This window comes from Bos indicus x Bos taurus, chromosome 29 (genome assembly GCF_003369695.1).
Source record: "Bos indicus x Bos taurus breed Angus x Brahman F1 hybrid chromosome 29, Bos_hybrid_MaternalHap_v2.0, whole genome shotgun sequence".
Classification (NCBI taxonomy): Eukaryota; Metazoa; Chordata; class Mammalia; order Artiodactyla; family Bovidae; genus Bos; species Bos indicus x Bos taurus.
Window position 1 is genome coordinate 49,189,202 of NC_040104.1, and position 22,052 is coordinate 49,211,253.

The 22,052-nt window shown below is 44.2% G+C and overlaps 1 protein-coding gene across 1 annotated transcript in view; it reads left to right on the top strand.

The window, feature by feature from the left end:
• The window catches only part of FAT3 (FAT atypical cadherin 3), an 801,278-nt gene that overhangs the window by 676,405 nt on the left and 102,821 nt on the right, over positions 1–22,052 (top strand). Inside the window, 5 exon segments of the mRNA XM_027532628.1 lie at positions 3,095–5,403; positions 5,405–7,169; positions 13,313–13,509; positions 14,506–14,659; positions 16,853–17,086. Of these exon segments, the coding sequence (XP_027388429.1) occupies positions 3,095–5,403; positions 5,405–7,169; positions 13,313–13,509; positions 14,506–14,659; positions 16,853–17,086 (4,659 nt within the window).

Here is a 22,052-nt window from a genome sequence, read left to right on the forward strand (position 1 = left end):
CTACCAATGCATGAGACACACAGACTTGGGTTCCATGCCTGGGTCAGGAAGATCCCCTGGAGAAGGAAGTGGCAGCCCACTCAGGATTCTTGCCTGGAAGATGCCATGGACAGAGGAGCCTGGTGGGCTGCAGTCCGTGGGGTCACAGAGAGTCGGACATGACTCAGTGAGTAAACATCAGCAATGCATTTCCTGTCCCCCGACTGGCCTGAAGTAACTACTGAAGCTTTTTTTTTTTTTATTATTAATTTGGCTGCACCAAGTCTCAGTTGTATCCTGAGGGATCTTTCATTGTGGCATGTGGGATCTAGTTCCCCAGCCAGGGATCAAACCTGGGCCCCTGCCTTGGGAGCTCAGAATCCCAGCTACAGGATCTCCAAGGAAGTCCCTGAAGCTTTTTGTTTTTACCCAAAGGACTGAGGTAGAATCAAGGGCAGAACTTCAGGTCTTATATTTAGTTCAGGGTTGACGTTTGGTGCCAGCAGTGGTTTATGAGTGGCTTGGAAAGAGGGCAGTACAGGAGAGACCAGGACTAGGAAAGAGCTAAATTACGATGGGAGGGAGCGTATTAGACCCCAAGATGGATACAGATGGAAAGTTAATCTTTTTTGAGTCTACCTCTCTCGGTCATTCAACAAATATTTATTGAGCTCCTTTTTTGTGCCAGGCACTGTGCTATATACCAGATTCATAATGGTAGGTAATGTCAGCACAGGTTTTGCCCAGTTGCCGAAAGTCTATAAGAAGCCATGCCGTTGTTACTGCTGAGTCACTAAATCGTGTCTGACTCTTTGAAACCCCATGATGTCACCCACCAGGTTCCTCTGGCCCTGGGCTTTCTTAGGAGGAATAATGGTGTGGGTTACCATTTCCTTGTCTAGGGAATCTCCCCGATCCAGGGATAGAACCCACATCTCCTGCATTGGCATAGATTCCAAGAAAACAAGCAGAGATTAGCTTCCAAAGGTTGAAGTAGAGCAGAAGAGAGTAAGCAGGAAGTGGATTCCAAGTAAGCAGGACAGTGCGCTGAAGAGAGAGAGAGACAAAGCAGCCACTGGACAGCATCCTGGGGCGGGGTACCAAGGAGATCAATAGCCACAGGACCGCAGAGGGGAACAGAGCTACTCAGGGTCAAAGGCTGGGCCTCTTTCATCCCTGCCATGTGTATCTTGCTGTTATGTCCTGAGCCTGGAAGAAGAAAGGTCTCACATAAAGGAAGAAAAGTCTCACATGAAAACTCCACATGGGGCCCCGTAATGAGGATGTAGCATTCAGGCCTACATGTCATGTATCTCTCTGTTTGCCTCCCCTGAGATGCTGAAGTAAAATGATTCCTGCCTTCTTGTGAGGGTCTGTGAATCAAATATTGGAGCACACTCAATTCCACAGTACCATTCATTGAAAATTTGCAAGCTTGTTCCTGAGCTCATTGGCCTTCTTGTTGTCATCCTGAAATGGTCATGTTCAGGTGGCATGTCCACATTTGGGGTCAGAATCAAATTCTTTACCTCTGTTAGATTTGCTCCCTGTCGAGAAATAAACAAACATACAAATAGACTTCACAGGAACATGACATTTTTGTTTTCAGACTTGGAAAAGTTTAATTAACAAGTACGTAGTAAGGAGTGTGTAAATAGCTGTATTTATTGTATATTTTGACTCTTGTGACCCCATAGATTGTAGCTCACCAGGTTCCTCTGTCCATGGGATTTCCCAGGCAGGAACACTGGAGTGGGTTGCCATTTCCTACTCCAGGGGATCTTCCTGAGTCAGGGATCGAACCCATGTCTCCTATATTGGCTGGCAGATTCTTTACCACTGAGCCACCAGGGAAGCTCCATATTTCAATAAGCACTGTACTTACCTGCCTTCTCAATCCTGGAGCCTATTGTCATGATAATGACATTTAAACTCTCTGTATGTTGCCATGCTATAGAACTTCAAAAAGTAAGAAAAACTCAGATATATTTGAATAACCTAGATTTTTAACTTGTGATGTAAAAGAGTTGGGGACCCAGAAGTATGTGTGTTGTTTGAGAAGTAGGGGAAAGCCCCAAGAGAGGCAAAAAGCCATTTGGTGAAGGATGCTACTCCCCACTGTTCATGACCTGTGAGCCGCGTTCTTGGTGCTCTTTGCGTTTTGTGTTCCGCACTCTCTCCTCCCCTTTCCTCACCCTCCACAGTCCCGGATGTCACCCCTGCCTGTCTCAGAGGCAGGCCTCTCAGCTTCCACAGTGTCAGGGGTCAGAGTGCACAGCGGGCTACAGCCTCTCAGTCTCCTGAGGTTTATGCCTCAAGTTCTTGGTTTCAGTGCCACTTCTTATGAACCCTTCTGTACTTCACCAGAAACCTCTCAAAAGTTTAGCAAATAGAATGGCTACCAATTGAAACAAGTGCCTTGTCATTTTTTATGTCCACTGTTACATCCATGTGTGCATGTGTGTGTGTGTGTGTTGGCGTGTAAGGGATTCGGAAAAAAATTCTCACAGCTTACAAAGCAAATGATGACTTGAGAAGAATTCTCCATGCCTGAGCAGCAAACCCCCTCCCGCTCCCCTAAGTACTGTTGGGAATGAAGTTGATCCTGAGGATATGAAACAATACCAATTCCATGCAGCAAAACTTACCTTTGGAATAATCTTAAACCAAATGATTATGTGATACTGTTCTGACACGATTCCTACGACCTTCTTTCTTACAGCATAGAGCATGGAATTGTGGCACTGATTTCGGGATAAATGCCTTTTTACCAGTGTGACTGGCATGTGCCAGCCCAATCTGGGAATAAGAAAGTCCTAAGCATTCTTACTAGAAAAGTCTTTCCTACAAACTCTTATTTCCCAATTTGAAACTACATAAGTGCTGGGCTGTTTTTGAAGATACTAATCTGAAATTCACAATGTACTGGAAAATTCATTTCAAAGTCTTTTGAATATCCTTTTAGGGAAGTCTCTCTTTATTTCAGGATAAGGTGGAGTGAAAACAAATAATTGCTTCTATTTGCCATGCTATGTAAAGTAGCCTCAAGATGAAGAGTTACTCTTCAGAAAATGACCCACTTGAACTCATTTTCTTGTTGATTTCTCTATTGCAGGGAATACTGGGAACACATTTAAGATTGAACCAGTCCTGGGTATCATCACAGTTTCCAAAGAGCCAGACATGACGACAATGGGTCAGTTTGTCCTGTCAGTCAAAGTCACGGACCAGGGTTCCCCACCGATGTCTGCCACCGCCATCGTGCGCATTTCTGTCACCATGTCTGATAATTCTAACCCCAGGTTCACTCACAAAGACTACCAAGCAGAAGTGAATGAAAATGTTGATGTTGGAACATCTGTCATTCTAATCTCTGCCATCAGTCAATCCACTCTCATTTATGAAGTGAAAGATGGAAATGTTGATGGGATCTTCACCATAAACCCCTATTCTGGAGTCATCACCACTCGGAAGGCGCTGGATTACGAGCGGACTTCCTCTTATCAGCTCATTGTCCAGGCCACCAACATGGCAGGAATGGCTTCCAATGTCACAGTCAACATTCAGATTGTTGATGAAAACGACAATGCGCCAGTTTTTCTCTTTTCTCAGTATTCGGGCAGCCTCAGCGAGGCAGCCCCCATCAATAGCATTGTCAGGAGCTTGGATAACAGCCCCCTGGTGATTCGAGCCACTGATGCCGACAGCAACCGGAATGCTCTGCTTGTGTATCAGATTGTGGAGTCCACAGCCAAGAAGTTCTTCACAGTGGACTCCAGCACAGGGGCGATCAGAACAATCGCCAGCCTGGACCACGAGGCCATCGCCCATTTCCATTTTCACGTGCATGTGAGAGACAGTGGTAGCCCTCAGCTGACCGCGGAGAGTCCCGTTGAAGTCACCATAGAGGTCACGGACGTGAATGACAACCCACCTGTGTTCACTCAGGCTGTGTTCGAGACTATCTTACTTCTACCGACCTATGTCGGAGTGGAGGTTCTGAAAGTTAGTGCCGTGGATCCTGACTCCGAGGTACCCCCTGAACTGACGTACAGCCTAATGGAAGGCAGCTTGGATCATTTCTTAATTGACTCAAATAGTGGAGTGCTCACCGTGAAAAACAACAACCTCTCCAAAGATCACTACATGCTGATAGTGAAGGTGTCTGATGGAAAGTTCTACAGTACATCGATGGTTACCATCTTGGTTAAAGAAGCCATGGACAGTGGCCTCCACTTTACTCAAAACTTTTACTCCACCTCCATCTCAGAGAACAACACTAACATAACCAAAGTTGCTATTGTCAATGCAGTTGGAAATCGCCTTAATGAGCCCTTAAAATATAGCATCTTAAACCCAGGAAACAAGTTCAAGATAAAATCTACCTCAGGGGTCATTCAGACCACCGGAGTCCCCTTTGACCGTGAGGAGCAGGAGTTATATGAGCTGGTGGTGGAAGCCAGCCGAGAGCTTGACCATCTACGGGTGGCGAGGGTGGTGGTCAGGGTTAGCATTGAAGACATAAACGACAACTCTCCAGTCTTTGTGGGTCTCCCTTACTACGCTGCCGTACAGGTGGATGCTGAGCCTGGCACTCTGATTTACCGAGTGACGGCCATTGACAAAGACAAAGGTGCAAATGGAGAAGTGACCTACGTCCTACAGGATGACTATGGCCACTTCGAAATTAACCCTAATTCAGGCAATGTTATTTTAAAAGAAGCATTCAACTCAGACTTGTCCAACATTGAGTATGGAGTCACCATCCTAGCCAGAGATGGTGGAAAACCCTCTTTGTCCACATCCGTGGAACTTCCCATCACTATTGTCAACAAAGCAATGCCTGTGTTTGATAAGCCCTTTTATACAGCATCTGTCAATGAAGATATTGCCATGGATACCCCCATTCTAAGCATCAACGCCACCAGTCCAGAAGGGCAAGGCATCATATATATCATTATTGATGGGGATCTGTATAAACAATTTAACATTGACTTTGACACTGGGGTCCTGAAAGTCATTAGCCCTTTGGATTATGAAATGACATCAGTTTACAAGTTGACAGTAAGAGCCAGTGATGCGCTTACTGGGGCCAGGGCTGAAGTTACCATTGACCTGCTTGTTAACGATGTGAATGACAACCCCCCTATTTTCGGTCAACCCACATACAATACAACATTATCAGAAGCGTCCCTCATCGGGACACCTGTTTTACAAGTTGTGTCTACTGATGCAGACTCAGGAAACAATAAAATGGTCCATTATCAGATTGTCCAGGATACTTACAACAGTACGGATTATTTTCACATAGACAGCGCAAGTGGCTTGATCCTGACGGCGCGGATGCTGGACCACGAGTCAGTGCAACACTGCACTTTGAAAGTCAGAGCCACAGATAATGGCTTCCCATCACTGAGCAGCGAGGGTCCTGGTTCATATCTATATCTCAGACGTAAATGACAACCCTCCAGTCTTTAATCAGCTCATTTATGAGTCATATGTGAGTGAATTAGCCCCCCGGGGCCATTTTGTAACCTGTGTGCAAGCCTCTGATGCAGACAGCTCTGACTTTGACCGGTTGGAATACAGCATTTTATCTGGGAATGACCGGACGAGCTTTCTGATGGACAGCAAGAGTGGCATCATTACACTGTCCAACCACCGCAAGCAGCGGATGGAGCCTCTGTACAGTCTCAACGTGTCGGTCTCTGATGGGTTGTTCACGAGCACCGCCCAAGTGCATATCAGGGTCCTTGGAGCCAACCTGTACAGCCCTGCCTTTTCACAGAGCACCTATGTAGCTGAGGTGAGAGAGAACGCAGCCGCTGGGACAAAGGTAATCCACGTTCGAGCCACAGATGGGGATCCGGGGATGTATGGGCAGATCAGCTATGCCATCATCAATGACTTTGCAAAGGATAGATTCCTCATAGATGGCAATGGACAGGTCACCACAACAGAAAGACTCGATAGGGAAAACCCTCTGGAAGGAGACATCAGTATTTTTTTGAGGGCCCTCGATGGCGGGGGAAGAACAACTTTCTGTACGGTGCGGGTGATTGTAGTGGATGAAAATGACAATGCCCCCCAGTTCTTGACAGTGGAATACAGAGCCAGCGTCAGGGCAGATGTTGGGCGGGGCCACCTGGTCACACAGGTCCAAGCCATGGACCCAGATGATGGCGCAAATGCAAGGATTACTTACTCCCTCTATAGTGAGGCCTCGGTCTCAGTGGCTGACCTCCTGGAAATTGACCCTGACAATGGCTGGATGGTCACCAAGGGCCATTTTAACCAGCTGAAGAACACAGTGCTGTCCTTCTTTGTCAAAGCAGTGGACGGGGGCATCCCAGTGAAGCACTCCCTCATTCCTGTCTATATCCACGTCTTACCCCCTGAAACATCCGTGCCCTCCTTTACCCAGTCTCAGTATTCCTTCACCGTGTCAGAAGATACAGCCATTGGGAGCACGGTGGATACCCTGAGGATTTTGCCCACTCAGAAGGTCACATTCAGCACAGTTAATGGGGAGCGGCTGGAAAATAACAAAGGCAATGTCTTCATCATAGAACAGGAAACAGGCACGATCAAGCTGGACAAGCGTCTTGACCACGAGGTCAGCCCCGCTTTCCACTTCAAAGTGGCAGCCACTATGCCCCTGGACAAAGTAGACGCTGTGTTCACGGTGGATGTAGACGTCAAGGTACTGGATCTGAATGACAACAAGCCGGTCTTTGAAACTTCAAACTATGAGACAATCATCATGGAAGGGATGCCCGTGGGCACCAAACTAACACAGGTGAGAGCCATGGATGTGGACTGGGGAGCCAACGGGCAGGTCACCTACTCCCTCCACTCGGATTCCCAGCCCGAGAAGGTGATGGAAGCGTTCAGCATCGACAGCAACACAGGCTGGATCAGTACCCTGAAGGACCTGGATCATGAGACAGACCCCATGTTCACCTTCTCCGTGGTGGCCTCCGACCTCGGGGAAGCCTTCTCTCTTTCTTCCACGGCACTGGTGTCTGTCAGGGTGACAGATATAAATGACAACACTCCAGTCTTTGCCCACGAGGTGTACCGAGGGAATGTGAAGGAGAGTGACCCTCCAGGCGAGGTGGTAGCCGTCCTCAGCACGTGGGACAGAGACACGTCTGACATCAATCGCCAAGTGAGCTACCATATTACAGGTAAGGCTGCCACCCTCGATGTTCACTCTATGCTTTGCTTCCTAAAGAAAGATGGAAGGTGACAGGGGGCGGGCTTCCCCAGTGGCTCAGTGGTAGAGAATCCACCTGCAGTGCAGGAGCCACAGAAGACACAGATTCGACCCCAGGGTCAGGAAGATCCACTGGAGGAGGGTGTGGCAATCCACTCCAGTGTTCTTGCCTGGAGAATCCTACGACAGAGTCTGGCGGACTACAGTCCATGGGGTCCCACAGAGTCAGACATGACTGAAGCGACAGCACACACACATGCACAGCAGAGGGGTAAGATTAGGGGAGAAAGACGTGAGATGAGGGTTTGAGGAGTTATCTTACCTCTCTGGGGCTGAGACAACTCAGTTCTTTAGTTGTTACTAACTCAGCCAGATTTTGCAGTTCATTAGTTTGCTTGTGACCAGAGAAGGCAATGGCAACCCACTCCAGTACTCTTGCCTGGAAAATCCCATGGACGGAGGAGCCTGGAAGGCTGCAGTCCATGGGGTCACGAAGAGTCTGACACGACTGAGCGACTTCAGTTTCACTTTTCACTCTTATGCACTGGAGAAGGAAATGGCAACCCACTCCAGTGTTCTTGCCTGGAGAATCCCAGGGGCAGTGGAGCCTGGTGGGCTGCCGTCTATGGGGTTGCACAGAGTCAGACACTACTGAAGCGACTTAGCAGCAGTAGCAGCAGAAGTTTGCTTGTGACAGATGACCCAGTTTGATAGTCAATTTTTATCATTTGAAAAAAAGTCCAACTTTGCTGGCAGTCCAGTGGCTAAGACTCCTTGCTTCCAGTTTAAGGGACACAAGTTCGGTCCCCAGTCAGGGAACTAAGATCCCACATGCCACACAGAGTAGCCAAAATAAAGAAATAAAATTTAAAAAGAGTCCAGCCAAATATCCCAGTTGAAGAAATAAAAATAACAGAATGCCTAAGAAGCTTTTTGTCTGAAATGAATATAAATAAATCAAAGTGATGCTTTACTCACCTTTCTTTCCTTACCATTATCACTCATGTCTTTACTGCAGAAATATACATTTTAATGGAAAAAAACACAACACTTCCCTTCCACACTACTCTTCTTTTTCTTTATGGAGCTGTTTTCTTAATGTTGTTTTCTGTTTAACGGTCTTAATGCATTTGTGCTTTGATAGAGGACTTTATTTTTAAGTATATTCCTTTTTCCTACTTTTTGTAATGGTAAGAAAATAAATAGCTTTATTTACAAGTTTTTTCCTGATAATAAAAACTCAGATGCATGCACACACACATATACGCATGCACGCATATAAATCAGAGGGCGTTTTTTGGGGGGTTTTTTTGGCTGAAAAATCTTAAATTATAACTCCAAGTCAAAGGGTATGTGTCCTGACATGGCAAATCTTTTCGGTCCCTTTTCTGTCTTTCCAAATAGTAAATAGCAGTTCAATAGGAAAGCCAAGATAGACAAGTGAGGTCACACAGAACGCACACACACACATGTCACCATTGCTCTGAGCATCTTGTGTCAGAGTGAAAATGGGGTATCACCGATCAGGGCTCGCTTTCCAGGGGTGATGGCCTTCAACTTCTAAGAGGAGAGGTTGATGTTGTGGGAGCAGTCTTCCTGTTTGGGGGTTCTAAAGCTAATATCTTGATGTTGTGCCATTCAAAGGCAGAACATAAGCAGAGTGCCAAAAAATTTCAAAGAATCCATCCATACTTGTAGTCAGGTGGCTTCCCTTTAGAAAAACAACATTATTCAAAGTGAAAAATGAATTAATTAGAATGCCCTTAGGACGCAAAATCTTCTTAAGTACTTTAGTGAGAAAGTTAATTAATCACTGCAGAATAAGACCCACAGGAGAGCATCTGTGCCTGTGCTCAGGACCCTCACATCTCCCTGCACACTCCTCTTCTTTATGCAACTGCTTTCTTGAGGCTGTTTTCTGTTTAAAAGTCTTAATGCATTTATGCTTTTTCTGATACCTTCCATTGTGTGTGTGTCTGTGTGCGTTTTCATTAAAATGTATATTTCTGCAATAAAGACATGAGCGATTGTGGTGAGGAAAGAAAGGTGAGTACAGGATCACTTGGATTTATTTGCATTCAGTTTCAGACAAAAAGCTTTGTAGGCATTTGGAGGGATACTTTTCTATTTGGAAGAAAAGTTAAATACTCAGCTTTAATTATTTACACGTTGTCTCTGAATTCTCAGTGGATGGTTTAAGGGACCATCCCATCGACTTTACCAAAGTAATGAGAACAGAATAGCTTCAAGCTACTGTTACCATTAGCCGTGCCAACCACCAACTGATTTTAATTAGATTTAACTTTTGCTCTTGATGTAACACAACTTGGCTGTGCTGCCACAGATGAACAAAGGACCATTAATCATTTCATTTTACAAAAGAGCAGTGTGGGCCTACACTGAAAGCGTTTAATAGAGAGGTTACATTTGTGCATGCTGAAATCATATTCCACTGAAGCCTAATTGAATCCTAGTCAGTGGTGGAGGAAAGTGATATCCCAGGGAGAACCCGTGCCTCACCAGAGCATTTTTCTCAACCTCAGCAGATTGGCCTTGAGGGTCGGATAAGTCTGTACTGTGGGCAGCCGTTCCTTGCTGCAGGTGGCAGTGTGGGATGGTTACCAGCACCAATGGCTCCTACCCAGTAGATTCCAGTAGCCCGGCCACTGGCATCACCCTTAATGGGACATTCAGAAATGTCTCTTGGCATTGACAAATGTCCCAGGGATATGGGACTAGCCACTCTCAGTTGAGAATCACTGCCCTGGAGAAATGTGCAGCTCTCAGCTTCTCTGCATTGTCTGTCCACTATGGTTCATTTAGCCCATGGTTAAATTGCCAAAATCCAGCCTCTGTGCACCAGTGTTACAGGGGAGGTAAAAAAGTTGGCTTAAAGCTCAACATTCAGAAAACTAAGATCATGGCATCCGGTCTCATCACTTGATGGCAAATAGATGGGGAAACAGTGGAAACAGTGGCTGACTTTATTTTTCTGGGCTCCAAAATCACTGCAGATGGTGATTGCAGCCATGAAATTAAGACATTTACTCCTTGGAAGGAAAGTTATGACCAACCTAGACAGCATATTGAAAAGCAGAGACATTACTTTGTCAACAAAGGTCCATCCAGTCAAGGCTATGGTTTTTCCAGTGGTCATGTATGGATGTGAGAGTTGGACTATAAATAAAGCTGAGCGCTGAAGAATTGATGCTTTTGAACTGTGGTGTTGGAGAAGACTCTTGAGAGTCCCTTGGACTTCAAGGAGATCAAACCAGTCCATCCTAAAGGAAATCAGTCCTGAATATTCATTGGAAGGACTTATGCTGAAGCTGAAACTCCAATACTTTGGCCACCTGATGCAGAGAGCTGACTCATTTGAAAAGATCCTGATGCTGGGAAGGATTGAGGGCAGGAGGAGAAGGGGACGACAGAGGATGAGATGGTTGGTTGCCATCACCAACTCAATGGCCATGGGTTTGGGTGGACTCCGGGAGTTGGTGATGGACAGAGAGGCCTGGCGTGCTGCGGTTCATGGGGTCGCAAAGAGTCGGATATGACTGAGCGACTGGACTGAACTGAACTGTGCACCAGTGCCATATTAAATCTCAAAAACAGTTTGGGGTAACGTGGAAAGAAATAGCTTTATTGCTTTGCCAGGCAAAGGGGGCCACAGTGGGCTAATGCCCCCAAGACTGTGTGTTCCATCCTGGGGAGTGGGCAGTGAGGAGCCTTATAGTGTTTAAGGCACAGGGTATGATCAGCTTGTGGACATTCTTCCAGTTGGTTGAGATGGTGATGACGAGTCAGCATCATCAACCTTCTGGTTCCAACTGGTTTGGGGTCTATGTGCTTGTGGGTAGCATAGTTAACTTCTTTGACCTGGGAGGTGCAGTATCTGCAAAACAACTCAAAGGACATGGCTCAGAATGTTATCTATAGTCTCCGAGGAGGAACTAAAGGTCCTTTACTTTGTTTAATGGCTAATGCATTATCATTTTTTCTTGCTTGTTTTCCTTTCTGCATTTTCTCACTTCTCAGATTAAATTTATTCTTGGACTAAAGTACTGCCACAGAGAAAAGGCAGGCAGATTTAAAGGAGAGAAATGGAGAAACAGACGTAGAGAATAGACTTGTGGACATGAGGAGAGGGTGCTGCTGCTGCTGCTAAGTCGCTTCAGTCATGTCCAACTCTGTGCAACCCCATAGAGGGCAGCCTACCAGGCTCCCCCGTCCCTGGGATTCTCCAGGCAAGAACACTGGAGTGGTGGCCATTTCCTTCTCCAATGCAGGAAAGTGAAAAGTGAAAGTGAAGTCTCTCAGTTGTGTCCGACCCTCAGCGATCCCATGGACTGCAGCCTTCCAGGCTCCTCCGTCCATGGGATTTTCCAGGCAAGAGTACTGGAGGGGGGTGCCATTGCCTTCTCCGGAGGAGAGGGTGAGATGTATGGAAAGAGTAACATGGAAACTTACATTACCATATGTAAAATAGATAGCTAATGGGAATTCGCTATATGGCTCAGGAAGCTCAAAGAGAGGCTCTGTATCAAACTAGAGAGGTGGAGTGGGGCGGGAGATGGGAGGGAGGTTCCAAAGGGAGGGGATATATGTATACCTATGGCTGATTCATGTTGAGATTGACAGAAAACAACAAAATTTTGTAAAGCAAATTATCCTTCAATAAAAAAACAAATTTAACAAAAGCAGGCAGAGGACAGGACATGGGTGGGGTCTATTCTGGAAAGGCCTCGTGGGACCCTGCTTGGTTACAGCTGTGTCCAGGCTGGGGCTTCCCAGGTGGTGCTAGTGATGAAGAACCCGCCTGCCAGCACAGAAGATGCAAAGAGGCGAGGGTTCGATTCTTGGGTCAGGAAGATCCCCTGGAGGAGGACATGGCAACCCACTCCAGTATTCTTGCCTGGGGAATCCCATGAACAGAGGAGCCTGGTGGGCTGTAGTCCATGGGGTCACAAAGAGGCGGGCACAACTAACTCTTAGCTCGCACTCTTTTAAAGATTCTTTGTAAGAAGGTGAGATGGCTCCACTTTTTCAGTGCAGCAGCAGCCAACAGGCAGTAGGCTTTCCTTATTTATTTGTTTATTGTCAATCTTTCCCACCAGAAAGTGAACTCCAGCACAAAAGCAGGGATTTTTGTCACTTTTGTTCACTGCTGTAGCCCCACTTCGTGGCACAGCGCATGGTCCTGAGCAGGTGACAAATACGTGTTGAATGCCCCCAAACCAAAGAAACCGTGAGGCTCTACCTGGAGTCTGGGCTTCAGGCCAGGCGTCTCGTCCAGTCTTCCTCCATGCTTGAAGTGACGTCATCTCCTTCTTCACGTTTGGAAGGTCAAGCTGGTTTTCTTCTTCCTTCTTCCAAGCTGCTTTTGTCTCCATGTAGCTCAGCGATGTGGGAAAGGAATATTGCTGGGACCACTTTCATTGTTTCAGCCGCATCAAAAGTGGTTCCGCTCCAACTCTTCTCCTTTTCTTCCATTTTCACCAGCTTCCCTCTGATAAATTTGATCTAATTGCAGTGCTTATCTTTGAGCGCCTCCTTCAATAACCCCTCATTGGGGCTCTTTACTCCAAATGGGTCTTCCTCTGTCACACAAACTTTTCTCCCCCAGATTTTAGTCCTTAAAAGAAGAGCCGCGGTATGATAACGCCTTCATTAACACATCCCTTAATAGAGCTGACTGCCTTTCCTTGATTGCATAATCAACGGCTAATGAAATTGTCTGGGTAACAAGAGCTATAGTGTATTACATCCTCTCTTGAGACGGAATGGAAAGACAATTGTATCATCTGAGAAGAAGATTGATTGTTCACAGTTTGAATTTGATTGTCCTTAAGGGGAGCTAAACAAGAGATCATCTCCGGCTTCTCTAAGTGCGTTTTCTTCCCTTGGAAAGTTACTGTTTTACTTTCCACACAAGCCAAGCATATAAATATCATGCTTTGTTGCAGGAGAATCAAAAGGAAGTGTCAGTTTTTTTCCAGTCTCGTAAATGATGCAGTTTGAGAGGCACCTGGTTGACCTTGCACAGGCCTCTCACTGTAGGTGGAGATCAAAGCTTTTCATTGCTCATCTTCAGAAACTCTCTTTTCACTTCAGGAGGGAACCCCCGAGGAAGGTTTGCCCTGGGCCTGGTGCAGAGCGAATGGAAGGTCTACGTGAAGCGACATCTGGATAGAGAAGAACAAGACATTTACTTCCTCAATATTACTGCCACCGATGGGCTCTTTGTCACGCAGGCCATGGTGGAAGTGACTGTCAGTGATGTGAATGACAATAGCCCTGTGTGTGATCAGGTGAGATCTGTGGCCATGTCGGATTGCTGCTTTTCACTCTGCTTCTCTAAAATTAAGTCAAAACCCATTTCATTTTTCTCCTTAAAACCTGGCTACATTCTGTTCCTTTCTCCTTAATTAGTGCGGTCCAATTTTATATAAGCATGTAAGAGGATGAAATACTATAAACATGGAAAGAGTATAGGTAGCACAATTAGTACCTAATTCTGCCCATTAAAAAATACAAACAAAAAATAAAATCAGGACTCTTAAAATAAAAAGCTTTTTAAGGAATCATAAAGAATATTGTGATTTTTTTCATATCTAAACTACTGATTTCATAAAAGAAAAATGGGCCGCTCAAAAGTATGAATTACTTTTGTTGTGTTAAGTTTATACAGCTGGCTGGCAGCAATGTTGGTAATGAAGCTGGGTCTCCAGGCTTCTCATAAAGTGTCATTTCCCCCATAGTTCAGAGCATGAGAGCCAATGCAAGGTGTCAATTATTGACTTTCTATTCTTTCTTACCAAATTAAATGACCCTTCATTTACCTTTCCCTTACATGTGGACTGCGAGACAATATTGGTGTTCTTTAGCTTAGAAAATTTTTGCAAATCTTACTAATGCCTGATGTTAGTAGTGGCTCTTTAAAGTTGAAGGGTCCCAAGGACTTCCTGGTGCTTGATCACTATCTGATACGATCATTATCTGATGCATATCACAGTTCCTCAGGGGCAGGGATTTTTGTCTGTTTTCTTCTGCATTGTACCCCTAGCATCTCAATACATTGTACCCCTCCCCCATAGTAGCAGCTCAATTAGCATTTGTTGAATGAATGAGCATGCAAGAGGCAGGGCAAGAGATATTTTATGTTTCATCGGATGGTGTAAGATGATTCTGCAGTAAAGGAAAAACGTAACTGAAGATAAATTATGCGAGTGCCTTTTTAAAGAAATCATTTATAAGGCTAATATGGCAATCGCCCCACACATACTAATGATTTTGCCTTTGCCCAGGTTGCATACACAGCATTACTTCCCGAAGACATTCCATCAAACAAAATCATCCTGAAGGTCAGTGCCAAGGATGCTGACATTGGACCCAATGGAGATATACGATACTCACTCTATGGACCTGGAAACAATGAATTTTTTCTAGATCCAGAAAGTGGTAAGACAAAATTTATTCTCTGAAATTACATTGTTAATCCACAAGAGAAGTTAAGTTTTCACTTGGTCTTATCACTAGGGGGTAGTTGGTATCTAAGAGCCTTAATGTGACACTCTGTTATCTTGGACTCTTAAGAAATGCTAGCGGCACATTGTGTCTGCAAGACACAAACCTCATTTGACTTGTAAACTTGCCCTGACTTTACCTACGTGTAGTAGCACCAGGGAATCAGATGTGTCTGTTTGCTTCTCCTCTTTCTCATATCCATGAGTTAAAGCAGCTGCCCTGTTAAGTGTATATATAGAATTATATCATAAATGCAGGTTTCCATGCAAACCAGCCAGCAGTGCACAGCAAGGACAGTTTCACCTTGTTGAAACCCTTTTTGGGTTCCTATGCTTATTAACACACTTGTCTGGCTTTTATTCATCATTTCTGCTTAGTTGTGAGACCTCAGATTTGCTTCCATGTTAAGGTAAAGTTTATAAGGTGAAAGGTTATGTACACTGAAGGCAGATGCTCGCATTGAGGGCCAAAGCTTAAGGAAAAGACATTTTCTATGGAGGTAAATTATTACAGTGCTGTTTGGCCCATCCAGTGACAATTTTGAATTGAAGTGTAATGATTAAAAAGTTTGCATATTTCCAGCATTGTATTGGTTGCAGTGAATAATCACTAACTACTGAGTTTCCAGAAGGTATTGGTTTCTCAATAACCTACTCCCATGTCAGCTATATCTTACTGCGAAGGGCTTAGTTGCATAACAATATACTACTTGGATATAGAGGCCTGGCACTTTTTTATTGAATAGCTAGCATTTATTAACTACTGGATCTAAAAACACTTTATGGAATATTTGCGATAGACTCTGACATGAAGCCCTCAAAGCATCTCTGAGCAATACTGTAACCCAGTGGAGAAGACAGAGCAGTGAGTCAGTAATAATAATAACAGAAATAATAATAGTTATGAAAGACAGAATGACATGAGTGCCTGAGAGAGATATCAAGAGAGTTATGTCTGAGCACAGAGGAAAAAGCAGCTAATGTTCTGATGAGAGGGAAGAGGAAGCTTGTAAAGAAGAACCGGCGTTTGAACTGAGCCAGGATTCTAGGGGCTCAAGCAGGTCACTGCCGCCCCCGGGCGCGGCGTGGGCAGAGAGCACAGCACCTCCAGGAAATGCCGTGTACAGCCCTGTCAGTGGTCAGAGGAGCCACAGGATGACTCGCCAGAAAAGTAGTGGGAAAGATAACTTTAGGTCAGATCTTGGAGGGTCCTGAATGCCCAACTGAAAACTCCCTGGATGTTTTTGAGGAGGGGGAAATGATCCAGCCTGTAGTTGAGAACTGCTTGCCTTCAGGAAGCTGTAGGAAGAACAGCTTTGTAAGTACTGATGACGTGCTCCCAGTGATATCTGCTAATTTTACTAAGAGTACATAATAATATTTCATGAGTCTGACTTTTCACCAAACGGCATTTATTCAGGTCTGTCATTGTGCTCATTGCCATTATCCATTGAAATTTAAGTAGCAATGAAATCCCCACAGGGACTGACACCCAGGACCAGTGTAGCTATTCCAGTGATTAAAGTAATAATCCCTCCATGGTTATGAAATGCCCTTCCTGCATGTCTGCTCTGGGCTCCTCAGTTATCCCCCACTGGGACTTCCCCCCAACAACTGCTGGCCCTCCACTCTCCCAGCAAGTGGGATTTGCCGGGCACGATAGGACTCCTTTGTAACCTCTTTCTGCTGGAGCCAGCCTGTTTGGACTGTTTGTTTTCCTCTAGAAGACGGGGTTAAAAAAAGATTAAGTGTCTGGAAGCAGAGAGACTAACCCTTCTGGGTATAAAGACCATTGACCTGATTGACCATCAGAGAACTGAGCAGTTCTTGCGAGGTTTAAAGAGGTGTGGAGCTTCTCCATCCTGCCAAAAGAAGGAATCCCTGACACAAGAGACTTCACGGTGGAATTAATTCCTTTGAAAGTCATGCTGTTGGTTTCTTGTTGCATCCAGAATCCCATAAATTTTTCCCTGATGCTTAAAAAATTTGAACTTGCTCTATTTTTCAAAGTATGAAGCTCTTGAGCCAAATATCAGCAGTCCTTCCTACACTCGGGTTCTGTATGTAATTGATTCTCTGCTCTTTGAAGAAAGACAGTTTTGAAAAGCCAGGCCATTTATTTTCACAGGTGAGTTAAAAACTTTGGCTCCATTGGACCGGGAGAGGGTCCCTGCGTACAGCCTCGTTGCCAGGGCCACCGACGGGGGCGGCCGATTCTGCCAATCCGACCTCCGTCTGACCCTGGAGGACGTGAACGATAACCCCCCGGTGTTTTCCTCTGACCACTATAATGCCTGTGTCTATGAGAACACGGCCACCAAGGCTCTGTTGACCAGAGTTCAAGCGGTGGATCCGGATGTTGGTAAGTCAGCCGCCCCAATGGGGGGCCTCCCTGTCTGTGCGTTTCACACATTCAGGTGCTGCCTGTCCTCTAGCTCCATCAGCCAACCTGGGTTTCTCTTTCCCGTCAGGACAAGTACAGTAAACCACATTTCGGCTCTTTGGCTGATGTACTTCACACACGTGAAAGAAATCTGCAAGAAATCTTCCTACCTTTTTGTAGGGTTTAGAGAAGCGATACTGTAAATTCCTTTAACTTTTAACAAAGGGTTTTGAGTTTGTGGGGTTTTTTTTTTTAACCTTTAGAATGAAAAACAATAGCTTTCCTACTTACTCATTCCTCTTAAACATAGTTAACTGTTGTGTGGTGGGGAGAATTCGTTTCTATTTCTATAAAGAATTGCAACCCACGCTTTAGCTGAAATATGACAGTCTCAATTTATGGTGGTGCCCCATAGTGCAAAGACCAATTACTAAGTGTGCTGCCAGCCCAATGTGGATTTTTTCTAACTGCCATTTTCCAGAGTATTTTGGTCACATAAACTGACATTACTCGGAGGGGTGGGAGTGGCAGGGGGAAATAAGGAATTAGAATTGAAAGTTGCTAATAAAGTTTGTCTTCAGATCCACTTTACATAATGAGATGGTGAGTTAGAAAAGACTGGAGTTAATTGCTAGGTAGCCTTTCTGAGAATGCATAAGTTATTGAGGTGACTGCATGATGGAGTCTAAATACAAAAGGGCATACAGACAGCCCCTTGGCTGTGCATTTTAAGAGCTGTAAATCAGAGGACTGGGGAATGACGGGGTGTGTCTGTTATGATAAACAGGCCTTTATATAATTCAGTGTCTTATTGCTTAATTCTGAATTGAAAGAAAAATTATTGGACTAATGGAAAAGTAAATACATGATAATTAGTTGAAAACAAACATAGAGCCCAGGGTCTCTGCATATTTCCCCTTAGAGAAATTAGTGACTATACTATGAATTATTGTTCTTACCTTATTAGCATAATTTTTGAGGCTGAGAACCAACCCTTTAAAAATCTGCATATTGTAAAGCTTGGTAAAAAACATAATAAATAGGAAAAGATTTTTTTTTCAGCTGCACTATGCAGCTTATGGAATCTTAGTTCTCTGACAGGGATTGAACCCAGGCCCTTAGCAGTGAAAGCACAGAGTCCAAAACCCTGGACCACCAGGGAATTCTGGAAAAGACTCTTTTATTGACCTATAATCATGAATTATTTGCAAATACTGCTTTTTAAAGGAGGATTAGAAAACATTCCCTGGACTCTTGACAGCAAGCTTTTGAAGAAAAGAGGACAGAAATTGTACAGATGAATCATTCATAATTTAATTTTGAGAATGTATAATTGGGCCAGAGATGAAATTTTAAGATTGAAAATTTTTTAAATTAGAATTTCAATTTTAAAAATTGGAGTTTTTCTATTTACCTCCTTCCTAAAGGAATTGGGTGTGCTCTGTCTGCTAGAGAATTAACACGGAGAGAGTCTGATCAGTACGTTATGCTTCAGACAGGAGGTGGGAGGTTATCCAACGACAGATGTGATTGCGGTAGAGGGCAGGCAGCTAGCTTTGTGCTGCTCAATTCTGCCGAGTCAGCTGTCCCGGTTGGCAGTGGGGAAGAAGGGTTGACTGGACTCTTGCAAGGGCAGAGATGATGAAGCCTTTCAAACACTACATCCAGAATAACCTATCAGCACCTCTCTCTGCTCTTTGCACCAATTAGCAGAAGGCTTACATTCATGGCTTCAGACCAACATGGAGGTTATGAGTGCTATTCGAATTGTGTGTTCATCAGGCCGTTGTATCCACTTCCAGAAAACTCTAGCATAGGATACCAGATTCTAGGTCATATTCTCAGTTTTTTTAGATCTCATTTAGCTTTAAAAATAAAAACTAAGACAGCTTGGGGGGAACAAATGAGCTCCTCTAAAAAGGCAAACTGAGCACCTGCTGTTTCTAGGCACCATGCTCAGGAGGTGGGGGTGGAGGTCTTGCTCAGAGCCTGCAGGGAGAACCATAGTCAAATCCATATTCTCCAGAATCCAAGTATCAGTGACTGGGGGGTGCTCATACCATTTTTATCAGTGGCCTGATCCCCACTTCTCAGTCTGCTGTAAGTCAGCACAGAGGAGCCTGAGCCACACATTGAGATGAGCAGTTGGGGGTGGGCAGGGCTGGGTGAATCATCTGGAGGCCAAACCTAACCTCTGGCCTAAAGCTGAGTTTGCTCCTGTCATTAAGACTGAATCCAACCCTACTGAATCCAGCCATCCAGTGTCTTTAGTCTGACTTTATATAGAGTGTTCCAAACAGTTTGTATTAATTGTCAATAAAAGTCAAGAGATATTTATTTGAATTTTCAATTTCTGGCATTTTCTAAAAACAGCACTCAGAAGACTCAGCAATTCCAGGCACATAGTCACACCATGGCTGGAAGCTGCCATCAGCCAGTTCTCACCTTCCCAGCCATCTCACTTAGGTTTCCGCCTGACCTGCATAGGCCCCTTCTCTAAAGTGACAAGGAAATTCTGATGTTTAAGAACTTTTAACTTTGAAATAATCATAAGTTCACAGGAATTTGCCAAAAAAATGTACAGGAGGTGGCATGTACCTTTCACACAATCTTTTCTCCCAGTGATACCATCTTGTGTAACTATAGTACACTTAGATTTTGGCACAGGCGTGTGTGTGTGTGTGTGTGCGTGTGTGTGTGTGTATGTAGTTCTGTGCAGTTTTATCACCTGTGTAGCTTCATGTAACCACCACCCCATTCATCTACTCGCTGCCCCTTCATAACAACACCCACCTTCTCCCCACACTTCCTTCCCAGTCTCTAATCCCTGGCAACCACTAATCTCCATATCTATAATTTAGTTATTTCAAAAATGTTATTTAAATGGAATGGTGCAGCTTGTAACCTTTTCCAAATGTCCTTTTTCACTCAGCATCATTCCCTTGAGATCCATCCAAGCTGTCTAATTGGTTTTTGATCCTAGTGAAGAACATTGTCTCCATTTGTATAAATGACAGGGCTATTTGGTTCATGAAACTTCTTTTGTCAAGCATATTCCTTTGCCTAAAGTTACAAACGATTTCATCAGTATTTGGCTACAGCATATACTAAACCACAATAAATTGCAGAAAAAAAGACAAAGATATATTAACCTGAAGTCCGATTCCATTACTTCATAAATTCAAAATTCTTACAATCTCTTGCTAACCTTTTGTATCCTGGTTTTCTAATTAGCATATATATATATATTATATATATAATATATATATATGTATCTATATCATTATTTTTAGCCAAACAACTCTTTGCTATGCCAAATTCATTATTCATAATGAACCAATGCTAATGTTAGAGTAACTGCCTCAGATCAGATCAGATGAGATCAGTCACTCAGTCATGTCCGACTCTTTGCGACCCCATGAATCGCAGCATGCCAGGCCTCCCTGTCCATCACCAACTCCTGGAGTTCACTGAGATACATGTCCATCGAGTCAGTGATCCCATCCAGCCGTCTCATCCTCTGTCATCCCCTTCTCCTCTTGCCCCCAATCCCTCCCAGCATCAGAGTCTTTTCCAATGAGTCAACTCTTCACACGAGGTGGCCAAAGTACTGGAGTTTCAGCTTTAGCATCATTCCTTCCAAAGAAATCCCAGGGCTGATCTCCTTCAGAATGGACTGGTTGGATCTCCTTGCAGTGCAAGGGACTCTCAAGAGTCTTCTCCAACACCACAGTTCAAAAGCATCAATTCTTCGGTGCTCAGCTTTCTTCACAGTCCAACTCTCACATCCATATATGACCACAGGAAAAACCATAGCCTTGACTAGATGAACCTTTGTTGGCAAAGTAATGTCTCTGCTTTTGAATATGCTATCTAGGTCGGTCATAACTTTCCTTCCAAGGAGTAAGCGTCTTTTAATTTCATGGCTGCAGTCACCATCTGCAGTGATTTTGGAGCCCAGAAAAATAAAGTCTGACACTGTTTCCACTGTTTCCCCATCTATTGCCCATGAAGTGATGGGACCGGATGCCATGATCTTCGTTTTCTGAATGTTGAGCTTTAAGCCAACTTTTTCTGCCTAGATCAGGAAAAAAAAAAAATAAAAACAGGAAGACAAGACTACTTTAGCACCCATTTTATGAGTTCTAAGCAATAGCATGGCAACTATCTAGATTTTAGCATTAAATTCTTCATTTTCCTATAAAATGGAAACATCCTCCACCCCAGGAACTAATGAAGTGACTTTATGACCTAATATTTATAAAAATTTAATCCTTTCAGTAAACATTAGGAGACTTTTTGTTGCACCACCTCTTTGGGGTTCACATTTTGCTATTTACTCTACCTCTTAAGGCAAGGTTAGGTGTCCAGGTTCTCAGTATTGAGGGTTTTTTAAACTAACAAAGGAAATATGCAGTGATAAAAATCAGAGCTAAAATCTGTGACCATTTTAGGCAAAGTGACATGAAAATCAAATGTAAACTTGCACTGGAAAATGTGTCAGACCCCATGATTTATTGAGAGGCCAATGTCCAGATGTTTGAGATTCAAGAGGACATATTTTTCCTCTTATGCATCAGGGACATAAAGCAACAAAATGTTCTAATGAACATGTTCACTCCTTTCCTGTAAAATATTTCCTATACAGTTTAGACCTGTTGTCATGGATTTTGGAGAAACTTGGAAGCTTGTAACACACATTAAAATTATTTTCCATTCAATATAGCTGATATTTAATGAGTAGGTACATAGCAGCTATTATAGAAGGAACTATACGAGGAATATGCAGTGACAGGCCCAGGGTCTATGCAGTAGTGAAGGGCATAAATCTGGAACACACAAACCTGGCATAAAAGGAAGAACTTCCAGAATCCAGAATGAATGAGATTCAATAGGCAGAGGGATGAAGGCCTTCAGGAAGACAGGAACCAGGAGGATAAATTTG